The 23,816-nt window shown below is 50.0% G+C and overlaps 1 protein-coding gene across 3 annotated transcripts in view; it reads left to right on the plus strand.

Annotated features, from left to right (window-relative positions):
* STEAP3 (STEAP3 metalloreductase) overlaps positions 1-23,816 on the plus strand; it is a 42,939-nt gene that overhangs the window by 14,454 nt on the left and 4,669 nt on the right. For all 3 annotated transcript variants that reach the window (XR_016394187.1, XM_022590627.2, XM_022590628.2), the window contains exons 2-4: positions 9,098-9,597; positions 11,532-12,059; positions 17,332-17,496. Coding sequence is in view for 2 of the 3 variants with exons in the window: in XM_022590627.2 (XP_022446335.1) it covers positions 9,118-9,597; positions 11,532-12,059; positions 17,332-17,496 (1,173 nt within the window). In the remaining variant the exon portion in view is untranslated. The remainder of the gene's footprint in view (positions 1-9,097; positions 9,598-11,531; positions 12,060-17,331; positions 17,497-23,816) is intronic.

Below are 23,816 nucleotides of genomic sequence, written 5' to 3' on the forward strand. Positions count from 1 at the left end.
ACCCACCTCCTGCAGGAAGCCGCCCAGCTGCCCTGCCTGAAGGCAGCGTCCTCTCTCAGGAGACCTTGTTCAGTTGCGTCTTGGCGCCTGTCATTCCGCGGGGACCCAGGTGTCTAGGAGGGTGTGGACCTCCCCAGGTATGGTAAGGGGTCATCCCTGGGAGCAGGAAGAAAGCTCAAAGCTTCTGTCTGTGTTTAAATTTTAGCCTTATCTCTTTACATTTATATTTGTTTATATACGATTTATTCTGTATATAACGTTATAGTGCACCAGTCATATTTAAATATATTTATAAATAAATAGAGCAGTAATAGGAATGTGTCCCCCCAGATTTAATGTTAAAATCTAAAACTAAAGTTTGAAGATAACTGTGGGCTGCTTGAGGACAAGAACTGGGCCATATTCCTCTGTCAGTCCCCGAGGCCAGAAGTGCTAACTAAGTCAGCTCCTGGCTGGGAGGGGGTGCGCGGCACCCCAGTTGGCTTGTAGACCATCCGGCCGCCGGCTGCCCAGCTGGTCACCCCACCGCCACCTACCCACACCCAACTCCATGGTGATCCCTTCCCGGCCGTGGCCTGCTCCGGCCACTGGGGTCTGAAGGGCTGCGTGCTGCGTGCAGAACAGGCTGCAGGCTTGTCCACGCCCTGCCTGCCTACGTGCCTGGGGGCCACGCCTGGCCCACTGGCCTGCCCAAGAGCGGACGAGAGCTGGCAGGTAGGCCAGTGGGCCAGGCCTGGCTCCCAGCCACAAACAGCCCATGTCGGGGCCCTGCCAGGAAGGAGGTGAGACCAGGCAAGGTGGGCAGAGACCCAGAGGGGACTGGGAACCGTAGCTGGTGCCAGTGCCTGCACACCCGGGCCTCCGTGCTGTTTCGTCCGCAGCCTGGGAGGGGGAAACGGGCAGGTTTGTGTGTGCAGGGCGCAGGCCCCCCCCAGCCCAGCGGCTGTTGGATTCCTCCCCCCACCCCCAGATCTGTAAATAGAACAGCCAGGGAGCCAGGGCCCAGCCAGGATTAGGCACTCGCACCTTTGGGCCACATGGACAGGCAACAGGGACTCTGTTGGACCTTTGGGGCCTCCAGGACTCTACCACCTGTCCTACCCTCGCCAGCATCACGCCAGCAGCAGGCCTTGTGCTGGGCACTGGGAGGGTGGAAGAATTTTGAAAGGCCCGTGAAGCACTTCAGAGAATACACACACACACACACACACACACACACACACACACACACACACGTATACACATAGCACCAGCCAGAAAAGGTGGCTCTTGTTAACTAGCTTCATCCTCACAACAAGGCATGGAAGACGTACAATTCGTGTCCCCATTTTAAACGTGAGGGGACTAAGGTGCTGAGGCACCTGAATAGTGAGTGATGGGCGTGGCTATGATTAGAACCCAGCACCTCTGCCCAGGTGGCTGTGTCCCTGTGTCAGAGATGGAGGGGAAGGAGGCGTCACAACCTGGCGTTTTCCTGTCCCAAGGATCGAATTTTGGTAGCAAGAGCACTTTAGAGGTGCTTTACGTTTAATTTCCATTTACCCTGCGGCTAAAAGCAGGGCCCCTTAGGACCGTAAGTCTGGGATGTTTAATAGGGTCCCCAGATGCTCCCATGTCCCAGGGCCAGTTTGGGGCAAAGCTGGGACCAGCCCCAGGCCACCAGGCCCATGCCCTTGGCTTCCCTCTGCTGCAGCTGCCTCGTCTGGGGTCCCCAAAAGGGGACTGAATGAGGTTCTCAGCAGTGAGCCTTGAGTGCCAGCCCCAAACCTTTCCTCTCCCCGTCGTGATGCTAAGTCTCGAGATAAACGAGGACAGGATGCAAAGTCCAGGTCTCATTGACTTTCTCTTTGGGCTGGCTCAGGTTTGCCGTGAGGCTATAAATCATTCGGGGCTCTGCAAGGACCAGCACATGCTGTGTGCGCCATGAAGCCCTCCCGGGCTGCCCCTTTGGCAGCCCCATCCCTTTCTTCCCTGCATCCACTCGTGGGTGGACACGCCACCCAACATGCACATGATTATAAACCATCCGAAAGTGGGAAGCACGTCTTGTTCATCCTTATGTTCCTAAGTGTTCAGCACGTGGTAGTTGCCCAGGAGGTGGGAGGGAGAAGAGAGAGAGAGCAAAGCCAGAGGAGAGGCTTCTGTCCAGGAGGGGATCTACTTGGGATCCTCCAAATTGCTAGCAAATGTGAAGACGACCTGAAGGCCTCAGCGTGGTGACTCTCCCTCCCCGTAGGGACAAAACCTGCCTCAGGACTGGTGTCTCCAGGTGGCTGAGGCAGGGACTGGGGAAAGCCCTGGGGTATCCGTCCCAGTCATGACTGACCCATAGGGAAAGCTGGAGTCCCCGGGGAGGGATTTATAGTTACCTTGGCCCAAATCCCCGGCGCTGGCCTGGGAGTCTGAGGCCACCTGCAAGGCCCCTGTCACCACTCGCCCCTCTTCCCCAGGGCTGCAGAGGTGCTGACAGGGTCTCTACATCCTTACTTTGCCTCACCCCCGCTGCTGGGACAGTGCTGGCAACCAGTGTCTGCGTCATTGCCGACAGCCATCCACCCAGTGCTTACTATGTACCAAGAGAGCTCTGTTCTGAGTGCTATACCCACATTGGCTTCATTCCTACAACCTCCCCATAAGGAAGGTACTGTGATCTCTCCCTTTTATAGCTGAGGAGCTGAGGCACTGACAGGCCCAAGGTGGCAGAGTGAGAGCTAGAACCCAGGCTTACCCGACAGTAAGTCGGGTGCTAAAGCAGCCCATGGACACACGACTCTAAGCCTGGGCTCTGGGGATCCTCGGGAGGCCCATTTGCATCTACAAAGCATAGATCATCACCACTTGGAAAAATATCCTGTACCCAGACCAGGCAGAAAACGCTCTTTCCCGTTTTTCAGGGAGTGGCAATCCCCGTCTGAGCCCACAGTCAGCCTGGCCTGAGCAGCGTGGAGGCTCCGGCTGGTGCTTGTATGTCTGTGTGGTCATGGCCCCTCCATTTGTGTGTCCCCCAAAAAATGACCCTGAAGGGGCTTAGCTCAGCCGGTCCCTGGTGTCTGTGATAGAGACAGGGCGATGCTCTGAAACCACTTAAGAGGCGTGAGACGCTAGGGGAGTTGCCTGTATTTGGCGGACGCAGGACAGCAACACGTGTCCCTGACTCTCGGTCACTGCGTCTGCTTCCACACTGACCCTCTCTTCTCAGCCAGAGTGGTCCCAGCTCTGCTACTTGCTGGACAGGTCACTGTCCTCCATCTGGGCAGTAAGACTCTTGGGGAAGTTCAGACTACAGAGGCCGACAGACCTGCGTCCCATTCTTCCTTCCCCCCCGCTTCCCCTCTATGCCACCTGAAGCAGGTTTCTCAACCTCTCTGAGCCTCCATTTCGTCTTCTTTAAGTTGGGGATAATAATGGCCCTACTTCATGGGGTTCTGTGAGGACTGGATGACCGCCACTCATCAACGCATCACACATCACCTAGAGCAGTGTCTGGCACATGGTGGCCATCCCATAGCTAGGAGCTGCTGCTGCCCCCTTGTAAAACGTCCAGGTCAGTTTTCAAAGCCTTTTAAGATTGCATTGTCTGCCACCTCGGAGCAGAGGTTGTAACCTCCATTTACAAAGGTGGAAGCTGGGGCCCAGAGAGGCACAGGGGCTTGTCCAAGGACACACAGCTGGTTCGTGGGAGAGCCAGGACACATCCTCCTGGTTCCCCTGCGCCCCCTTGTGTTAGATCTTGTGGCTCCCACCTCACCCGGTGTGTGGCGCGTGCCAGGAGGCTTCTGTGGAAAGTGGGAAGAGGGTGTTAAAAAGCCATCCCTGCAGCTCCACTGGTTCCAGGCAGGGATTCTTAACCCTCCTATGCCGAGGACCCCCATGAGTTCATAGACTGGTGAAGCCCCTAAACTTCTCAGAATAACGCTCTTCTTCCATACGTAAAATTACATAGGGTTACAAAGAATACATACTATATTGAAACACAGTCCCTAAAATATATTTTTAAAAGACGTGCAATAGTAACATGCATGATTCTTTATGTTAAGTAACAAGATCTAGTGACAGAATCTAATATTTACTATAATTTTAGTTTTTAATTTCCCCCCACCCTTATTGAGTTATGAAAGACAAATAAAACTGTGTATATTTAAGGTATACAATGTGATATTTTGATATACATATACATTGTGAACTAACTACCACAATAAAGCTAACTAGCATATCCGTCACCTCACATAGTTTCCATTTTTGTGTGTGTTGGGCACACTTGAGAACTACTCTCTTAGAAAATTTCAGGTATGTAATACAGTATTATCAACTGTAGTCACCATAATATTCATTAGCTCTCTCATCTTATAACTGAAAGTTTGTACCCTTTGACCAACATCTCCCCTTTTCTCCTGGTCACCATTCTTTCCACTCTCTGCTTCTAAGTTTGACTTTTTCAGAACCACATGTAAGTGGGATCATGCAGTGTTTGTCTCTCTGTGTTTGGCTTATTCCACTTAGTGTAATGTCCTCCAGGTTCATTATGTTGATGCAAATGTCAGGATTTCCTTCTTTTTTAAGGTTGAATGATATTTCATTGTACGTATGCACCACATTTTCATTACCCATTCATCCATCAACAGACACTGAGGTTGTTTCCCTATCTTGTCTACTATGAATTATGCTGCAATAAACACGGGGTGCAGATCTCTTCAAGATAGTGATTTTATCTCCTTTGGGTGAATACCCAGTAGTGGATTGCTGGATCATATGGTAGTTCTATTTTTAATATTTTGAGGAACCGCCATGCTGTTTTCCATAATGGCTGTACAAATTTACATTCCCACCAGCAATGCACAAGGGTTCCCTTTTCTCTACATGTGTGCCAACACTTATTAGCTTTTGACTTTTTGACACTAGTCATCCTAAAAGGTGTGAGGTTTTGATTTACATTTTCCTGATGATTACTGATGATAAGCATCTTTTTATAATACTTGTTGACCATTTGTATGTCTTCCTTAGAAAAATGTCTGTTCAGTTCCTTTGCATTTTTACTTGGATTATTTGGGTTTTTAACTATTGAGTTATATGATTTCCTTATATATTTTGGAAATTAACCCCTTATTGGATATATGATTTACAAATATTTGCTCCCATTCTATAGGTTACCTTTTCATGTTGTTGATTATTTCCTTTGCTGTGCAAAAACATTTTAGTTTGACTTAGTCAGACTAGACTTGTTTGCTTTTACTTTTGTTGCCTGTACTTTTGGTGTCAAATCCAAAAAAAGTCATTGATAAGACCAGTGTTTTCTTCTAAGACAGTAATACAGTTTCAGGTCTTACCTTTTTTTTTTTTTTTTTTTTTGAGTTTAAGTCTTGAATCCATTTTGAGTTGATTTTTGTGTATGATATGAGATGTGGGTCCAGTTTCATTCTTTTCCATGAGGATGTCCAGTTTTCCCAATGCCATTTATTGAAGAGATTGTCATTTCCCCACTGGGTATTCCTGGCACCTGTGCTGAAGATTAAATGACCATATATGCATGGGTTTATTTCTGGGGCTCTCTATTCTGTTCCGTTGGTTTATGTCTGTTTTTATGTCAGTACCATATTGCTTTGATTACTATAGCTTTGTAATACAATTTGAAATTAGGAAGTGTGATGCTTCCAGCTTTGTTCTTCTTGCTCAAGATTGCTTCAGCTCTTTGGGGTCTTTTGTGGTTCTATACAAATCTTAGGATTTTTTTCTATATCTGTGAAAAATGCTATTGGGATTTTTATATAGATTACTTTGAATCTGAATGTCTTTCCATTTATTTATGTCTTCTTCAATTTCTTTCATCAGTGTTCCGTAGTTTCAAGTGTACGGCTCTTTCACCTCCTTGGTTAAATTTATTCCTAAGTATTTTATTCTTTTTGGTGGTATTGTAAATGGGATTGTTTTATTAATTTCTTTTTCAGATAGTTAATTGTTGGCATATAGAAACACAGCCGATTTTTGTATGTTGATTCTTTTTTTTTTTTTTTTTGGCTGAGTTGGGTCTTTGTTGCCGGGCACAGGCTTTCTCTAGTTGCGATGAGCGGGGGCTACTCTTCCTTGCTGTGTGCTGGCTTCTCATTGCGGTGGCTTCTCTTGTTGCGGAGCATGGGCTCTAGGCATGAGGGCTTCAGTAGTTGTGGCTCGCAGGCTCAGTAGTTGTGGTGCATGGGCTTTGGTGCTCTGCGGCATGTGGGATCTTCCCGGACCAGGGCTCGAAGCCGTGTCCCCTGCATTGGCAGGCAGATTCTTTAAACAGTGTGCCACCAGGGAAGCCCTGTATGTTGATTTTGTATCCTGCAACTTTACTGGATTAATTTCTTAGTTGTAACAGTTCTTTGGTGGAGTCTTTAGAGTTTTCTATATATAAGATCATGTCAACTGCAAACAAAGATAATTTTATTTCTTCCTTACCAATTTGGATGCCTTTGTTCTTTTTCTTGTCTAATTGCTCAAGCTAGGACTTCCAGTACTATGTTGAATAGAAGCGGCAAGAGTGGGCACCCTTGTTCCTGATCTTAGAGGAAAAAGCTTTCAGCTTCTCATCATTGAGTATGATGTTAGGTGTGAGCTTGGCATATATGGCCTTTATTATACTGAAATACATTCCTAGTTCTGTGTCTAATTTGTTGAGTTTTTGTCATGAAAGTATGTTCAATTCTGGTAAATGTTTTTTTCTGCATCTATTGAGATGATCATATCATTTTCGTCCCTCTTCTGTTAACGTGGTGTTTCACATTTAATGGTTTGCTTATGTTGAACCATCCTTGCATCTCAGAGATAAATCCCACTTTGATCATGGTGTAGGATCCTTTTAATGTGCTGTTGAATTCAGTTTGCTAGTGTTTCATTGAGGATTTTTGCATCTATGTTCATCAGGGATATTGACCTGTAATTTGCTTTTCATGTAGTGTCCTTATCTGTCTTTGATATCAGAGTAATGATGGCCTCATAAAATGAGCTTGGAAGTGTTCCCTCCTCTTCAGTTTTTTGGAAGAGTGGGAGAAGGATTAGCGTTAACTCTTCATGAAATGTTTGGAAGAATTCACCAGTGAAGCCCCCCAGTCCAAGGCCTTTCTTTTTTGGGGGAGTTTTTTACATCACTGATTCAATCTCCTTACTCATTACTGGCCTGTTCAGATTTTTTATTTCTTCATGAGTCAATCTTGGTAGAATGGTATGTTTTTAGGAATTTATCCATTTCTTCTGGGTTGTCCAGTTTGTTGTCATATAATTGTTCATAATAGTCTCATGATCTTTTGTATTTCTGTGTTATCCATTGTAATGTCTCTCTTTTTTTATCTTATTTGAGTCTTTTTTTTTCTTTGTGAATCTACCTAAAGGTTTGTCAGTGTTATCTTTTCAAAAAACCAGGTCTTAGTTTTATTGATTTTTTTTTCTCTTGTGTTTCTAGCCTTTATTGCAATTGTTTCCACTCTGATCTTTGTTATATCCTTCCTTCTGTTAACTTTGGACTTAGTTTGTTGTTCTTTTCCTAGTTCCTTGAGGTGTAAAGTTAAGTTGTTTGAGATCTTTCTTTTTTCTTCATTTTGGCATTAAGCTATAAACTTTCCTTTTAGAGCTGCTTTTGCTTCATCCCATACTTTTTGGTATGTTGTACTTCAATTTTTCCTTGTTTCAGATAGTTTCTTTTAATTTCCCTTTTGATTTCTTCTTTGGCTCATTCGTTGTTCAGGAGTGTACTAATTTCCACATATTTGTGAATTATCTAATCTTCCTCCTGTTATTGATTTCTAGTTTCATACTATTGTCGTCAGAAAAGATACCTGATATGATTTCAGTCTTCTTAAAATTGTTAAGATGTGTTTTATGACCTAACATATGCTCTGTCCTGGAGAATATTCTGTGACACATGAGGAGAATGTGTATTATGCTGCTATTGCATAGAACGTTCTCTATATGTCTGTTAGGTTCATTTGGTCTAAAGTACAGTTCAAGTTCAATGTTCCCATACTGATTTTTTTTTTTGTCTGATCCATCCATGGTTGAAAGTGGGGTAGTGAAGTCCCCTACTGTTATTTATAATGTTGTCTATTTTCCCTTCAGATATGTTAATATTTGCTTTCTGTATTGAAGTGTTCCACCTACCATAATTTTAAATTAATGATGAGTTTAAATTGTATTTGGAGAGTTCTTTCACAATTAAATTTGTGATGTGACATTGGTCATTACTGGGGACAAACTCACAGGTAGGCTAATACTACTGTGTTGCTGCTTACATTCATACTTGAAGAAAATAGCAACTTTCAGTTAGAAGTTGGTGACCATTAAAACAGATAATTTTCCCACCCAAGTTTACTATAAATCCGTGGCCCGAGTCCAGGGTTTCCTCCATGTCCCCTCATATCTCAGACTTAGTAAAGGAGCTCCCAGGGCACCCACCCAATCTTAGGGTCCCATTCACTGTCATGTCCCACTCCAATCCCACCCTCAGAGAGTAGGATTTCAGTGTTCATTCATTCAGCAAACATTGAACACCAGCTCTGTGCCAGGCCTTGGGACAAATGGTGAGATCCAAAGTCAAATAAGATGAGGTCCCCGCCTTTAAGCTGCTCGTCCATCTACTTAAAGAAGAGCATCAGAGACACCATCCCGAAATGCAAAATGTAAACAAGCACAGGAACATGTCTACCCTTCCTGGTAATCGGATAAACCCAGTGATGCTGAGGTTGGGTCACTCCTGGGTAGTAACACCGGCCATTACATAATCCTTTTGAAAAGACGTATGGCACTGCATAGCATCGATCACAGAAATTCCATACCCTTCTTTCTCAGCACTCTCACGCTTGCAAATTTGTACCAAGGAAATAACTCAGGACAAAGGACAGAGTGTGGAGGGCAGAGGTCCTTTCCTCTCCTTTTCTGGAGGCTGTGTCCTCCTCAGGAAGGGGCTGGGTCTTGTTCAGCTTGTGCCCCCGTGCTCGCACATGTTAATACTCATAAAGCCCTGTTGGATGAATGTTGGACCCCCGTGCAGCTCCAGTGGACAAGAGAGGGAGCTGGTAGGAGGGGCAGTCCAGAAGCCCTCCACTGATCAAGTTCCTGTTTTCTCTTCTAGCCACCAGAACATCAGGAGAGATGGACAAGCCACTCATCAGCCACCACCTGGTGGACAGTGACGGCAGCCTTGCCGAGGCCCCCAGGGAGGTTCCCAAAGTGGGCATCCTGGGCAGCGGGGACTTTGCCCGCTCCCTGGCCACACGCCTGGTGGGCTCCGGCTTCAGCGTGGTGGTGGGGAGCCGCAACCCCAAACGCACGGCTGGGCTGTTCCCCTCAGCAGCACAAGTGACTCTCCAGGAGGAGGCAGTGGGGTCCCCAGAGGTCATCTTCGTGGCTATGTTCCGGGAACACTACTCCACACTATGTGGTCTCAGTGACCAGCTGGCCGGCAAGATCCTGGTGGACGTGAGCAACCCCACACAGCAGGAGCACCTTCGGCACCATGAGTCCAATGCTGAGTACCTGGCCTCCCTCTTCCCCACCTGCACAGTGGTCAAGGCCTTCAATGTCATCTCTGCCTGGACCCTGCAGGCTGGCCCAAGGGATGGAAACAGGCAGGTAGGTGCTGGAGGAATGCCAGTCATCATAACAATAAATGTAAATGGCTAACTTCCATTGAGGGCCCTTGGTGTACCAGGCTCTTTATGTACATTATCTCAGCTCATCTCACAGCCCTGCAAAGTCCCATTTTACAGAGCAGGAAACTGAGGCTCAGAGATGTTAATGAACTTACTCACACTAGGTCCCACAGCTTGGTGAGCTGGGATTTGAACCCAGTTCATAGGAACCTGAAATCATGTTCTTTCTTCTATGGTAATTTCATTTGCAAGAAGACAAGGAGGAAAAGGTCGATGGCTTTCTTTTTACTATTTGGAGCCAAGCAGAGGAGAGATTTTGCTTTTAGGATTGCACTTAGAAAGAAGAAGGTAACATACTCATGTACCAGGTCCTAAGGGAGCAGGCATGTCCCAAATTTTCTCTCATTTATTCCAGGGGCTTCCAAAAACTGCGTGGATTTCTCAGAATAGTCAACAGCAGGTTTTTCTGAGGGTGGAAAATGGCTCCAGAAAACAGCCATTGCTGCACACTGTTGTTGGCAGGAGGAGCTCTAACCAAGACAAGGTGGTCTTTTTGTTTGTATTTTTGGGGTTTTTTTTTGCGGTACGCGGGCCTCTCACTGCTGTAGCCTCTCCCATTGCGGAGCACAGGCTCCGGACGCGCAGGCTCAGCGGCCATGGCTCACGGGCCCAGCCGCTCCGCGGCACGTGGGATCTTCCCGGACCGGGGCACGAACCCGTGTCCCCTGCATCGGCAGGCGGACTCCCAACCACTGCGCCACCAGGGAAGCCCGACAAGGTGGTTTTTAATGCCAAGAGGCAACCTGTATTTGCCTCAGGGAAGCATGCCAGGCTCCACATGTGTTTGAGAACTTTCACCAATGAGTCCAGCTCAGATGCCTTCTCTGCCCAGCTCCATGCCAGGCCGTGGGGAGCCCACAGGTACCCAGCCACCCCTGACTGGAGGGCCCTCCATGCAGCCTGCATCTTGGGACTCCTACATTTGGACAGGCAAGGAACAGCGGGGGAGTGTAGGGTAGCAGGGCCTGGGAGGGAGCAGAGCTAGAGGCTGGCTGGGGAAGACTTCGAGATCAGCCTTGGCCTTTGCCCTACCTTACAATGTCAGGCACAGGGAACAGGAAGGGCTTTTCAAGCTGAGGGAACAACCTGCAGAGGCACAGAGGTGAGGAACAGTGTTCCCAAACGATGTTCCCAAATGGGGACAATAGTACCTACTTGCAGGCTTATGACGAGGCTGAGGGTTCACATGTGTAACGCCTGGCGGGTGCTGAGTCAGTGTTGGTAGACCACCTGACCACAGCGGTGTCAGGAAGACCCCTGGAATGTTCAGGGATCAGAGGACACCAGTGGGCCTGCGTTGGGGCTTGTGGAGGGGAGCAGCGGGCTACAAGGCTGGGGCTGGCTTGTGGAAGGCCTTGTGTGTTGGCTGAAGGCTGTACGGGGCCAGAGGACATGGTCAAAGGGGACACTTCTGGACTGAGGGATGGAGCTGCAGCCAGAGCTGCACCTTCTGGGCCATATGCAAAGCCCAGTTGCTGAATGACCCCCAGGGCAGGCCACAGTCCTTTGAGGCACCTACTCCAAGGGCCCCCGGGGGCCGCCTAGATGGGCGTTTTGCTTGTGGATGCTGATGGCAGTGAACTGGGCGAGATGCTCACTGTTGGATGAGCGTTGGCCGTTTTCCTCAAGAAGTGGGCATTGCTGGGCCAGAGACTAGGAGCCCATGGGGAGCCGAGGAAAGGCCCCGGGCTGGGATTCAGGGCCTCCTTGTGCTCCAGCCATACCCTTACCTGGCAGATCGCTGGGCCTCAGTTTCCTCAGCTGCTCCGTGAGGAGCTTGGCCAAGATGCTCTCCGAGGCCCCGCTCAACCCTCCAGGGACCCCACCTGACCCCCCCCACCTTCCTCCCCGCAGGTGCCCATCTGCAGTGACCAGCCAGAAGCCAAACGCACCGTCTTGGAGCTGGCGCAGGCCATGGGCTTCACCCCCGTGGACATGGGTTCCCTGGCCTCGGCCCGGGAGGTGGAGGCCATGCCCCTGCGCCTCCTCCCAGGCTGGAAGGTGCCTGCTCTCCTGGCCCTGGGGCTCTTCGTCTTCTTCTACACGTACAACTTCATCCGGGATGTGCTGCAGCCCTACCTGCAGGAGGGCAAGAACAAGTTCTACCAGCTGCCCGTGTCCGTGGTCAACACAACGCTCCCCTGCGTGGCCTATGTGCTGCTGTCGCTGGTGTACCTGCCCGGCGTGGTGGCGGCGGCCCTGCAGCTGCGCCGCGGCACCAAGTACCGCCGCTTCCCCGACTGGCTGGACCACTGGCTGCAGCACCGCAAGCAGATGGGGCTGCTCAGCTTCTTCTGCGCCGCCCTGCACGCGCTCTACAGCTTCTGCCTGCCGCTGCGCCGCTCCCACCGCTACGAGCTGGTCAACCAGGCCGTCAAGCAGGTACGGTGCTCGCCTGCTTCCTGCCAATCACAGCGCCGGGGTGGGAGGCGGGGGGCGCCCGTGGGTGCAGCCCGCCAGTTGTCACCTGCCGATCCTGCCCGGACTGGATCACGCCCACATCCTGCTGTCCGAGGTTTGGCGTATCAGCGAACAGAACGTGAAAAGCGCTCTACCCCCAAGCCAGGGAGACTTAAAGTGAGTTACAGAGGGTATGTAGAAGGTAGCGAAGTGCTAAGGAGGAAGATCAAGCGGGGGGTGGGAGGTGCAATATTAAAGCGTGGTGAGGGAGGCCTGGCTGAGCGGGGGACATGTGAGCCCAGGTCGGAAGGACAGGAGGACAGGAGCTGTCTGGCACCTTTGAGGATCGGCAAGGAGGCCCTCTTGGTGGAGCGAGGGGACGGGGTGGTGGGCGGGGCCTGGGAGGCGGAAGCCACACCAGAGAGGCCTTAAAGGCTGAGGAAAGGCTTGGGCCTTGGACTTGAAGACGAGCAAAGGTTTTGTGTAGAGGAGTGATGCGCCGTCTGGGCTTTTAACTGCCTCACGCTGCTGCCAGGTGGAGAACAGACAATCAAAGATCAAACGCACATGCTGGGAAACCAGTTAGGAGGCCGTGCAGGAGCCCAGATGAGAGGCCACGGAGGCTTGGAGTGGGCTGGGAGCAGCAGAGAGGCAAGAAGGTGTTGAAGGCATATTCTGTAGCCAGGGTACACAGAATTGCTGTAATGGACATGGGATTCATGAGGTGGTGGAGGACGACTCTGGGTTTTCAGCCTGAGCACCTGGAGGGATGGAGTTGCCATCCCCTGAGACGGGAAAGGCTGCAGGAGCATGTGGGGCTTTTCTGTGTGTTTTTTTTTTTTTTGCGGTACGCGGGCCTCTCACTGTTGTGGCCTCTCCCATTGCGGAGCACAGGCTCCAGACGCGCAGGCTCAGCAGCCATGGCTTACGGGTCCAGCCGCTCCGCGGCATGTGGGATCTTCCCGGACCGGGGCACGAACCCGTGTCCCTGCATCGGCAGGCGGACTCCCAACCACTGCGCCACCAGGGAAGCCCAGCATGTGTATTTTGAGGGGGCGGAAGGGCACAGTAATTATTCATTTAGCAAAGCCATAGGGTGCTCTTTTGCCAGCAGGATTCCTGGGAGTGGAGGGCCTTCGGGTCAAGCCAGGTGGTATCACAGGCAGCATCCCCTGGCACCTGTACCCACAGAAATAGTCCCCCCAGATGCTTCCTCTGGGTTTACAAGCTCACGGGGCCTGATTCTGAGTCCCAAGCTCAGGTCTGCAAGCAACCCTGCCTTTCTTTATTTTCCCCAACCTGCTTAATTCCACCTCTAGCCCTCAGCCTCTGGCCTGGTGCGAGGGTCCTACCCACTCCAGGACACTCAGCCACCCAATGAGACACTTCTCTTCTACCCCTGGTTCCGGCTGCAGTTTTGTTCTTGCTTGGGAAGCAGGGATCTTACTGAGGCTGGGCCCTCCCCAGGTACACCCACCATGCGGCCATCCCCTCGGAGGCCTGACCACTTCCCAGAGCAGAGCCAGGAGGCAAGGCTCCACAGACCTCAGCCCCTGTTCACTCTAGTTCCTGCTTCCTTGCTGGCAGCTTCTCAAATGCCCTGTCATTCCCCACCCACGGACACCTGGCACCATTCCATCTGTAGGCTTGGGCTTTCATAAGAGAAAGGAGGAACCCCAGACTTCAGGCAAAGCAGCAAGACACCTGCTGGAAATGAGAGAGGAAGGGAAAAAATAATAGTCACTAACACTTAAAAAGCGCTTAGTGTGTTCCAGGTACCATCTAAGAGCTTTACATACCCAGTGTGAATTCATTGAACTCTTATCCCTATAAGGCAGGCGCTGTACTACCCTTATTTTACAGATGATAAAACTGAGGCACAGAGAGTTTAAGTAACTTGGTCAAAGTCACTCAGCCAGTAAGTGGCTGAGCTGGGATCCAGGTCCAGCCAATCTCCTCCAAATCCGTGTTCATGCCCATACTGCTTTCTACGGGGAAAACAAGTCCAAATTAACAGTTGAATGAATGATCCCAGAACACATTCATTCGCTGAGTTCTACTCTACCGGGCCCTGAGGCCACGGGATGAAATCAGACAGTCTCGTCCCTCACCTTAGCTGGCGTGGGGTGGCGTGGAGGCCTGCAGGCCAGAGCCCTAGACTCTTGTCCTCCAGCATCACTGACTGGAACAAAGATCTTGACCTTAATAAGCAAGTCACAACCCCTCTTTGGTCCTCAGGGCCCTGGTGTAAATGGAGGTCTCACCCAGTGCTAATGTTTTTTGATGCTCTTTCATGATATTTTCTTACTCCTAAGAAGAGTCAGCCTGCTGGGCAGGAAGCTCTGCGTGGCTCCTCGGAGAGTGGAACAATGTTTGCTGCCCAGGAGGTGGCGGGTGTTTCAGGCAGTGGATAAGAAGAAGGTAATGCCCCCTCCCCACTAGAGTGCAAGGCAAAACCCCTGCCCTCTCCTCCCCCTGCCCACCCTCTGACTGCCATTCTCCAAATTCTCCACCCTGCCAAGGCTCTCGTTGATATCACGTTAATATCGTTTTGCCATGATGCAAATACCAGGGCACATTGGGGCCCGTGTGAGGTAATTTTCCCTGAGTTCCAAAGCCCTGTAAGGCTGCAGGCCCCCGTGGAGGTTGCCAGGCAACCATCACTCCCATAGGACAGGATCAGAGACAGACAGCAAGGCCTGTCAGGCAAAGGGGCTGAACCTTGTTCTGCAGAGTTCTGGAGGGCAGAGCCAGGGCTGATGCGGCTTGTCAGGGAGGGGCGTGGAAATGGGGGGGAGGGATTAACAGAGCAGAGCAGCCCAGAAGAGGGGTGGGCGGCCAAAACGCACATCAGTGGTGCCTTAGAAACGCATGTCAAGATCAAAATCCGAAATCAAGATAAAGATGAAAGAAAGTGTTTTACCCACACACTGTGTTCTCCGCCCTGTCACCCCAAATCTAGTCCAGGCTGTCAGAGAGAACCGTCTAGACCTCACATCTGAGCCTCCTGCCCTTGGGCCCTTCAGCTTCGAGCTTGCAACCTACAGGGAAAGGAAACCCCACACGGGGATGGCAGCGTTCCATCTCTTGTTGACGAGCACTGTCCTGGTCGGGCTCGAGGCGGCCAGCTTGATTAGCTCTGAACATGAGAGCATCAGTAGGGGAGCGGAGAGCTGTTTCACCCACGTCCCAGTTTGCCGTCTGTGACGCTGTTCGCTGGGGAGCCCTGAGAACAGCACTATAGTTCAGTCAGTTGGGTGAGACTCCCACAGGCTACCGAAGGTGGCCAGGAGCCAGATACTTATGCAGGTTCCTCATCCCACCCCTTCCCAGTGTCGCGGCTGAGTGGAAATATTAGAGGAAGAGACAAGACATTTTGCAAGCAGATGTGGTGTGTGTAATCGTCCAAGCTCTGACTTGGGACATTAACTTCCTGATCTTACCAAAATGCAGAAAGGAGCGACTAATGAAGTATATTTGAAGAACAAACAACTTACAACTCAGGGATGACCCACTGAGCGGCCGTCGTTAGTGCAGGGAAGGTATGAGTTAGCCTTCTCTGGGCTCAGTTACGTGGGAGACTCCCCTGCCCCCTGCAGGGTACCGTCGGCCCCGCCTTTCTCGTTAGTGCTGACGTTCGCTTGGCACACAGCAAAATCACAGGATTTTAGACGTCACCTCTTCCAGCTCTGTCAGTGGAGAAGCGGAGGCCCAGAGATGGAGTTGCCCAGAGTCTCACAGGACTCATGGTCAGGGTGAGACTCCTGGTCCTTTTGTGGCTTAAAGGTACCAGTGAGAGCCAGCCTGCCCTGAAATAGAACAAAGGCCCTCGTTTCTCTCAAATTGCAGGAAAAGTACCCAGTGGATGGCATTTTCTCAGTTCCTTTCAACGTTCTCTCATAAGCCTTTCAACCTTTTTTGCTCAGACCACTAGATTCATTTTTAATATTATACCTTCTAACTGCACTTGGGTTATTTTTTTCCTGCTGAAATAGTTTCTCAAAAACCTGTATGAGTCACTCTGTTTTGCAAAGCAGAGACCTACCTACTAAAGCCTAGCCACATATCCTAATGGAAATGCTGTTCCTTGTTGTGCGGGTAGAATTGAAGCAGCAGCGTTTCCTGGTGTTTCTCAGAAAACATCTTGACGTCCAGGAACTCTGCAATGTGGTCTAGTTTGGAAATGATGGTTCTGACAGAAGGATCTTGATAAAAGCTCTTCCTCGTGTGCACGGTACGAGTGAGCGTTGGCCAGGCTGGGGGGGAAAGGTGGGGTGAGGTGCAAGGGGTCTCTGAGTGGGGAGGGAGGCGGTAGAAACCTCTGGGCCTGCAGGGGCTCCCCCATTGGTGCGTGCCTGGGGCTCACTGGCGGATTCCAGAACTCTGTGAGGGCAGGTATCTTTGCTCTCTGCAGCCCAGGGCCTAGCACACAGTAGGTGCTTATGAAGCACCTACTGTGTGCTAGGTGCTTCATAAGTGCTCATGGGCTTGCTTGGCGAATGGATATTGGCCTCTATTGCCTGGCAGTGGTTGACTCAAAGCTACATTCCTCAGACAGAAATGGGCAACTGGGTGGGAAGATGGGAGCTGGGGGCTAGTTAGGAAATATTGAGGGGTTTGGTGTATGTGTGTCTGGAATATGAGCCAGTGACAGGAGCAGCTTGGGGGACCAAGGATCCAGGGTGAGACAGGCTGAAGGTAGTCAGCAGAGGCAGCAGCCTGTCTGGCTGAAGGGATTCTGAATTAAGAGAGCGCCTCCTTCCTGCTGGGGATTTGGGCACCAGAAAACCTTGTGAGATGGTCATATTTGAAGGTTCTTTATGTCTTGTCAGATTCTCTGGCTCCTTACTCTTGGATTGTGACTGTTCTGGTCGACTGGCCCCAGACAGATTTGTGAAAGCCGTGGGGAGGGAGGAGCCTTGTCTTCCGAGCCAGCTGCCTGGGTCCTGATCTCAGCTCTGCCATCTCCTAAGCTGTGTGTGACCATGGAAAGGTTACTTGATCTCTGTGCCTCATTTCCCTCATCTGGAAAATGGGTACAATAGTGACCTCTGCCTCACAGGGTTGCTGTAAGGCTCAGGTGAGCTGATACCTGAGAAGTGCTTAAAACAGAGGCAGACACACGTTACACGGAGTGGAAATTGGGAATGTTGGTCGTTACTGCGTTTTTCCCGTCCTAAATTCCTTGCTCGCCCGAATCCCAGGGCATCGACCTTGGCCACAGTGTTCATGGTTTCCTTTCCATCCACACCAGGTCTTGACCAATAAAAGTCACCTCTGGATCGAGGAGGAAGTCTGGCGGATGGAGATCTACCTGTCCCTGGGAGTGCTGGCCCTTGGCACGCTGTCTCTGCTGGCTGTCACCTCACTGCCATCCATCGCAAACTCACTCAACTGGAGGGAGTTCAGCTTTGTTCAGGTAAAGTAGTTCTGTCTCTGCTGGTGAGCCTCAGCGTGGCCCTGGCCCTGCCTCTCCTGTGCAAGCACCTTCCCACCCACGCGCCGCCTGGGCTTTCGTAATCTGTGCAACAGAACCGCTCACTCAGGTGCCCGGGCCTCCCCAAGCCTGGCAGGCTCACCCAAGTCTCCTGATAAAGGGGCTGCCTGGGATGAGCTCATCCTCGTGACACCGGGAGATGCCAGATTTAGGCATGTATAAAATTCAGACAGCAGAATGCTGAACCCTGGACTACACATTCTCAGTATCTACAATTCTTGGGCTTCCCAAACAAAATCCCATAATACGTAGTCACTGGACGTGTCACTGATCTGTCTGGGCAGTCAGTGAGCCCTTGGGTGAGCCGAACTGCCCAGCCAGCACCCTCAGCTGAACCCGGCCCTGTTGTTTCCTTTAACCTCTTGATTCATGCAGAGTAGATGGGAGGTGAGATTAGGACCTTCAGTTTCTAGGAAATAAAACACAGCATTTCCCAAAGGACACCATTCATATTAAAAAGGACATGTAGAGTCAAACAAATCTGGGAGGGCTTCCCTGGTGGCGCAGTGGTTGAGAGTCCGCCTGCCGATGCAGGGGACACGGGTTCGTGCCCCGGTCCGGGAGGCTCCCACATGTCGCGGAGCGGCTGGGCCCGTGAGCCGTGGCTGCTGAGCCTGCGCGTCTGGAGCCTGTGCTCCACAACGGGAGAGGCCGCAACAGTGAGAGCCCCGCGTACCGCAAAAAATAAAAAAAAATAAAATAAATCTGGGAAAAGATTTGCTTCCCGCTCAGCGAGTCACAATGCACTTTCACAAGTCACAATGCACAAGCAAGCAAACCTTGTTAAGCAGACTTATTTCAGTATTGGCGTCCTCCCCCCACCCCCGTTTTTCTTTCGCTGTCTACACTCCACAGAACACACTTTGGAAGATGCTACTAGTGGCAAAGGTTCTTCATGCATTTATTCATTCAGTGTTTATTGAACACATACTGCATGCCCAGCGTCATGCTAGACCTGGGATGCAAGAGGCAACGAGACGGGTATAGCCACGCTTTAATTATAAGGACCACTGGGGCAGGGACATTTTTTACATTCCTTTGGCATCTCCCACTGTTCTCCACACAGAGCACGTGCTCAGCCCCCAGGTGCTGGCAGATTAACTCATCCCCTCCATTGATGGGTGCTGACTAATACTGGGTTCTGCCATCCATACGGTATCAGGGCAGGGAACAGATATCACACCCACCCCCGATGTCAACAAAAAATCTGTCCCATATCTTCTCTGTGCAGCAAGGACACAGTATGGGATTCCAAGAGGGACACCAACAGGGCAGTGCTCTTATGTAATCCAAATTAATTATCCCTCATTGGGGATGCATGCGTACCCTAGAACAAAACAGAGTTGTGGGTTTTTGGGGTTTTTTTTTAAGTGTGTCTGTTTCTGAATCTCACTGGCTCTGCTCATCTCGGAAGGTCTCTGGAGGTGTGCTCAGGCCTGACACATGCCGGCAAAAGGGGGAAGAAAGAATTTTATTTTTCTGCCACTAATCCTCACGTGTCGCACACCCAAATCTGGGATTTTCGTGTTCCTGCCTGGAGTATGCTGGGGTGCATAGTTTATCCACAACTAAAACAGACTGCAGTTCGCTCCCCTCACCGGAAAGTTGCTCCCTTAAGCAGCTGTAGATTACAAGCTCCAGCTCCAGCTGCCAGAGAAAGCCGGGGAATTTGGTTTTGTTAGCAAAAGCTGACCGGGACTCAGCAGCTGTTCTACTTTACATACTGAAGAGTTGAAATACAAATAGGAAAGTCCTGCTGCTGCAAGAAGAGGGGGGTGGAAAGCCGAGAGATGGGTAGAAAGACAGGGTTTTACGTGAGGAAATCAAATGCCCACATTCTGTCCACAAATGCTCTATCTCCCTGGAGTGCTGATACAGAGGAGGAACCGGCACATCCCAGCTCTGTAACCATTAGCAGATCACGTGCGCTCCCCGAGCCTCACTTTACACTCTTGTAAAATGGAGTTAGTTCCCTACAGATGTGTTGTGAGCCACTGTGCAAGATTACGTGTAAAAGAAAAATACAAAGCAATTTGCTGTGATTCTCGGGGCATGTAGCCACATTTCCATGATCTCTGACTAAGCCACCCATTTCTGAGTCAGTAGGAGGCAGCAAGAGACAGGCAAGAGACTCCCACCCAGAGCCGCAGAATGGTCTGGGGCAGTGTTTGCAAACTGCAGTTGACACTTGTTGGTGGGTTATGAAATCAGTTTTGGGGACCACAACAAGCTTTTTTTGCGGTACGCGGGCCTCTCACTGTTGTGGCCTCTCCCGTTGCGGAGCACAGGTTCCGGATGCGCAGGCTCAGCGGCCATGGCTCACGGGCCCAGCCGCTCCGCGGCACGTGGGATCTTCCCGGACCGGGGCACGAACCCGTGTCCCCTGCATCGGCAGGCGGACTCTCAACCACTGCGCCACCAGGGAAGCCCACAACAAGCTTTTTAAACATGAAATAGAGTAGAACGTCTCCAAAAATGTCAGAGTTCTTTACACGTTCTAAGCATAGACATTTTTTCAGTTGTATCAATTCAGTAGTTATATATACATATGTGGGCATACTTCATTGTGTACCGGGCAGTAATGAAAATGTGATTCTTAATGTGAGCTGCCATCGGAAAGTTTGAAGTCACGGAGCTCTTGGAGAAATGCAGATACCCAGGACTACCCTTGACCTGTGGACTCAGATGCCCGGGGTCGGCTCTGGAGTCTATTTTTATAGGCTCCTTGGGTGACTTAAGTGCACGTGATGCAGTATGTGACAATCTCTGGGGTGGGGGACGCAGGCTATGGAGCCAGCAGACCTGGGTTTCAGTCCCAAGACCACCACTTACCAGCCCTGCACCACTAGACAGCTCCTTAGCGTCTCCAAGCACCTGCATCCTGACTTGTCTGTATCCACCTCCTGTAGTCACTGGGAGGATTTGTGCTGAGGACATGTATACATGCACCCAATAGTGGCTGTACAGGTTTTGAGGTGAGCTGCAACCTTCTCCTGTAAGGTGAGCGCTGCTTTAGAACAAGGAACTACCTGGACCCCATTTCCTTTCCCAGCCACGAATGACTGTGACAGGTCACCAGGGCTTAGAAAGTGGCTGTGGAGACACCGTGGTTCTCAGTGGGCCTGGCCTGACCCCTGGGTCTGTAATGATTTATTGAGCTAGAAAGCCATCAAAACAGGGTGTGGATTCCACAGACGTGACTTGTGCTTACGTGTATCCTTTTGTTCCTGAGGCTGTTTTCGAAGTTTTTAATTTGGGGTTTTGTTTGTCTGGGCGTTTTTGTTCCTACTGTTTTGGTTTGGTTTCGGCTGTGCTAACTGCTCCTAATTAAGCCAGTTAAACATTCTTAGATTGCCAACTACCCAGGTCGGTGCAGCTCCGCTGGACAGAGAAATTAGTGTTCGGCTCTTAGCACCTTGGTTCTGCCCCATCGTTAGAGGAGCTTCCTGTGGCCTTGCCCACTCCTGCCACCTGCCTGAGATAATAACAGAGGCCTGTTCTGACCCCAGCTTTGTGAGCAATTGTCCAAAGCCCCTTCCCGCCACGGTAATGGATCACCACCAGCAGCCACCAACAACCTGGCTGTTTCTGTTTTGCTAACAAGCTTACATATAATAAAAATGGCCCTAGCTTGTTGTGGGCGTTATTAATTGCCCCGTGAGGATGCCTCCTTTTCTTTTGGCTTCCTTTGACTGTTCTGGGATTTTTTAAATTGTTCCCAAGGAGAGAGAGTTTTAGGGAAACAAACTTGCTGGACTCATCCAGGCTTCCCATTGGGATTGGAAAGTCAGAAGGCCCTTTGTTACTGGCTGGTCTTTGGGGCCTCCTGCCATCTGGAATCACCATGGGATTCTGGATGGCAAAGGGAAGAGGTTATATGGGCAGGAGAAGGTCTTCATACTCTCCCAGGGCAGGTCTTGTTTGCCCAGCACAATCCATCACTCTCCAGATTAGGGCAGGGGACAGTGGTGAACATGAGCCAAACACTGGAGCCCCAGGGCATGTCACTGAGGGAGGTGCTAAGGCCTTTCTGGGGCCACCAGGACTCAGTTCCCAGGCCTGGGTGGCTTCTCACTGCTGCAGCATCTGGGAGAGCTTCACGATGCAGAGTGTGAGCCCGTTCAGGCCCTCGATGGGTCTTTGTCTAAGGAACAGAAAGGACCGGGTCCACCCCAATCAAATAGCCTGGGCAGAGGGACCTTGAAGACTTCCGAACCTGAAGTTAGAAGGGCTCAGGTGATAAGAGTCTCCTAAATTAGTGGTTCTTAGTCCTTTCTGCATGTCAGCCTCATCTCTGAGCTTATAAAAGCTACCATGCCTGAGCTCCAATCCCTATCCAATTTAATCCGATTTTCTGGGACCGGCGCCTGGGCATTAAGATTTTCCCCATGCTCCCCAGATGATTTTACCACGTAGCCAGATTTGAAAACCACGCCTCAGGCCGCTAAACTCTCAGGGGTAAAAAGGCACGTCCCAGCCATCTCAGCAAAGCCCAGTAAATTCGCCTGAGTGAGGGGAGCAACAGTTTGGGACTTGGAAGCTGGTGGGGGAATAACAAGGTGGTTGTCAGGCTAGTTCAAGATTTATTCCTGATGGTCAACGCTGGGGCCTTTCCTTCCCCCAATTTTTTTTTTTTTTTTTTTTTTTGCGGTACACGGACCTCTCACTGTTGTGGCCTCTCCTGTTGCGGAGCACAGGCTCCGGACGCGCAGGCTCAGTGGCCATGGCTCACGGGCCCAGCCGCTCCGCGGCACGTGGGATCTTCCCGGACCGGGGCACGAACCCACGTCCCCTGCATCGGCAGGCGGACTCTCAACCACTGCGCCATCAGGGAAGCCCCCCAATTTTTTTTTTATTGTGGTAAAGTAACATAACAAAAGTTATCACCTTAACCATTTTGAAGTGTGCGGTTCAGTAATATTAAGTATATTCACTTTGTTGTGCAATCATCACCACCATCTATCTCCAGAGCTCTTTTCATCTTGCAGAACTGAAATGCTGTCCCCGTTAAACACTAACTCCCCATTGCTCTCCTCTCCCAGCCTCTGGCAGTTACCATTCTACATTCTGGCCCAGGGATGTTTACTACCTCCTACAGGCACCTTATATAAGTGGAATTATCCAGTACTTGTCTTTTTGTGACTGGCCTATTTCACTTAGCATGATGCCCATATTGTAGCATGTGACAGAAGTTTATTCTTATTTAAGGCTGAATAGTATTCCATTGTATAGAGATACTACATTTTGCTCATCTATCTGTCAGGGGACACTGGGGTTGCTTCTACATTTGAGCTATTATGAATAATGCTGCTGTGAACATGGGTGTATAAATAACTCTTCAAGACCCTGCTTTCAGTTATTTGGGGTGTATGCCAGAAGTAGGATTGCTGGAGCACATGGTGATTGTATTTTTAATTCACTGGGGATCCTCCATTGCCATTTTCCATAGTAGCTGCGCCCTTCTACATCCCCACTAGCAGTGCATAAGGGTTTTAATTTCTCCACATCTGCGCCAACACTGGTTTTCTTGTTTTCTTAATAGTAGCCATCCTAATGGGTGTGAAGTGATTTTGATTTGCATTCCTAACGATGAGCGATGTTGAGCATCTCTTCATGTGTTTATTGGCCATTCATATATCTTCTTTGGAGAAATTTCTATTCAAGTCCTTTGCCTGTTTTTGAGTTGGGTTGTTTGTTTTTGTTGTTGTTGACTTTAAGAGTTCTCTATACAGTCTGGATATTAATCCCCAGTATTTTCTCAATGCTGGGGACTTTTTTAACCCCAGTCTTCATTTTCAATAGATCAGAACTTAGAAAAAGTTGGTGTGGTTCAGAAGTTGCTACGAGATTTGGAATCTTGATAGACACTTTTGGAGGTGACAAGGATTTGGTTACACGTGACTCACAGTCAAAGAGGCTTCCATCTGGGGGCTGACCGTTTGCACATGACACGTGAAGTAGCCATGGATAGGAGCATAGAGCCAACCATGGCCTTTCCCAACAGGCTGTGCTGAGCCAGGAAGTTGTTAAGGATGTAATAAACATATCCTTAAGTGGTCACAAAGCCAAAGAGAACCAGAGATGGCGGCTAGGAAGGATAGAGACTGGGGATCTTTTAGCAGCTATTATTTTGTTTAGGGTCAAAAATGTTATACTTGTGCACCTGTCTATGAACTTGTATGTATAGCCATTAGTATTTTTAGTAAAAGCATTACAAACAATTCTTCTGAACCATGTTCTTC

This window comes from Delphinapterus leucas, chromosome 8 (genome assembly GCF_059928025.1).
Source record: "Delphinapterus leucas isolate spDelLeu-1000000601 "Yukka" chromosome 8, BTC_Dleu_Yukka2, whole genome shotgun sequence".
Lineage (NCBI taxonomy): Eukaryota > Metazoa > Chordata > Mammalia > Artiodactyla > Monodontidae > Delphinapterus > Delphinapterus leucas.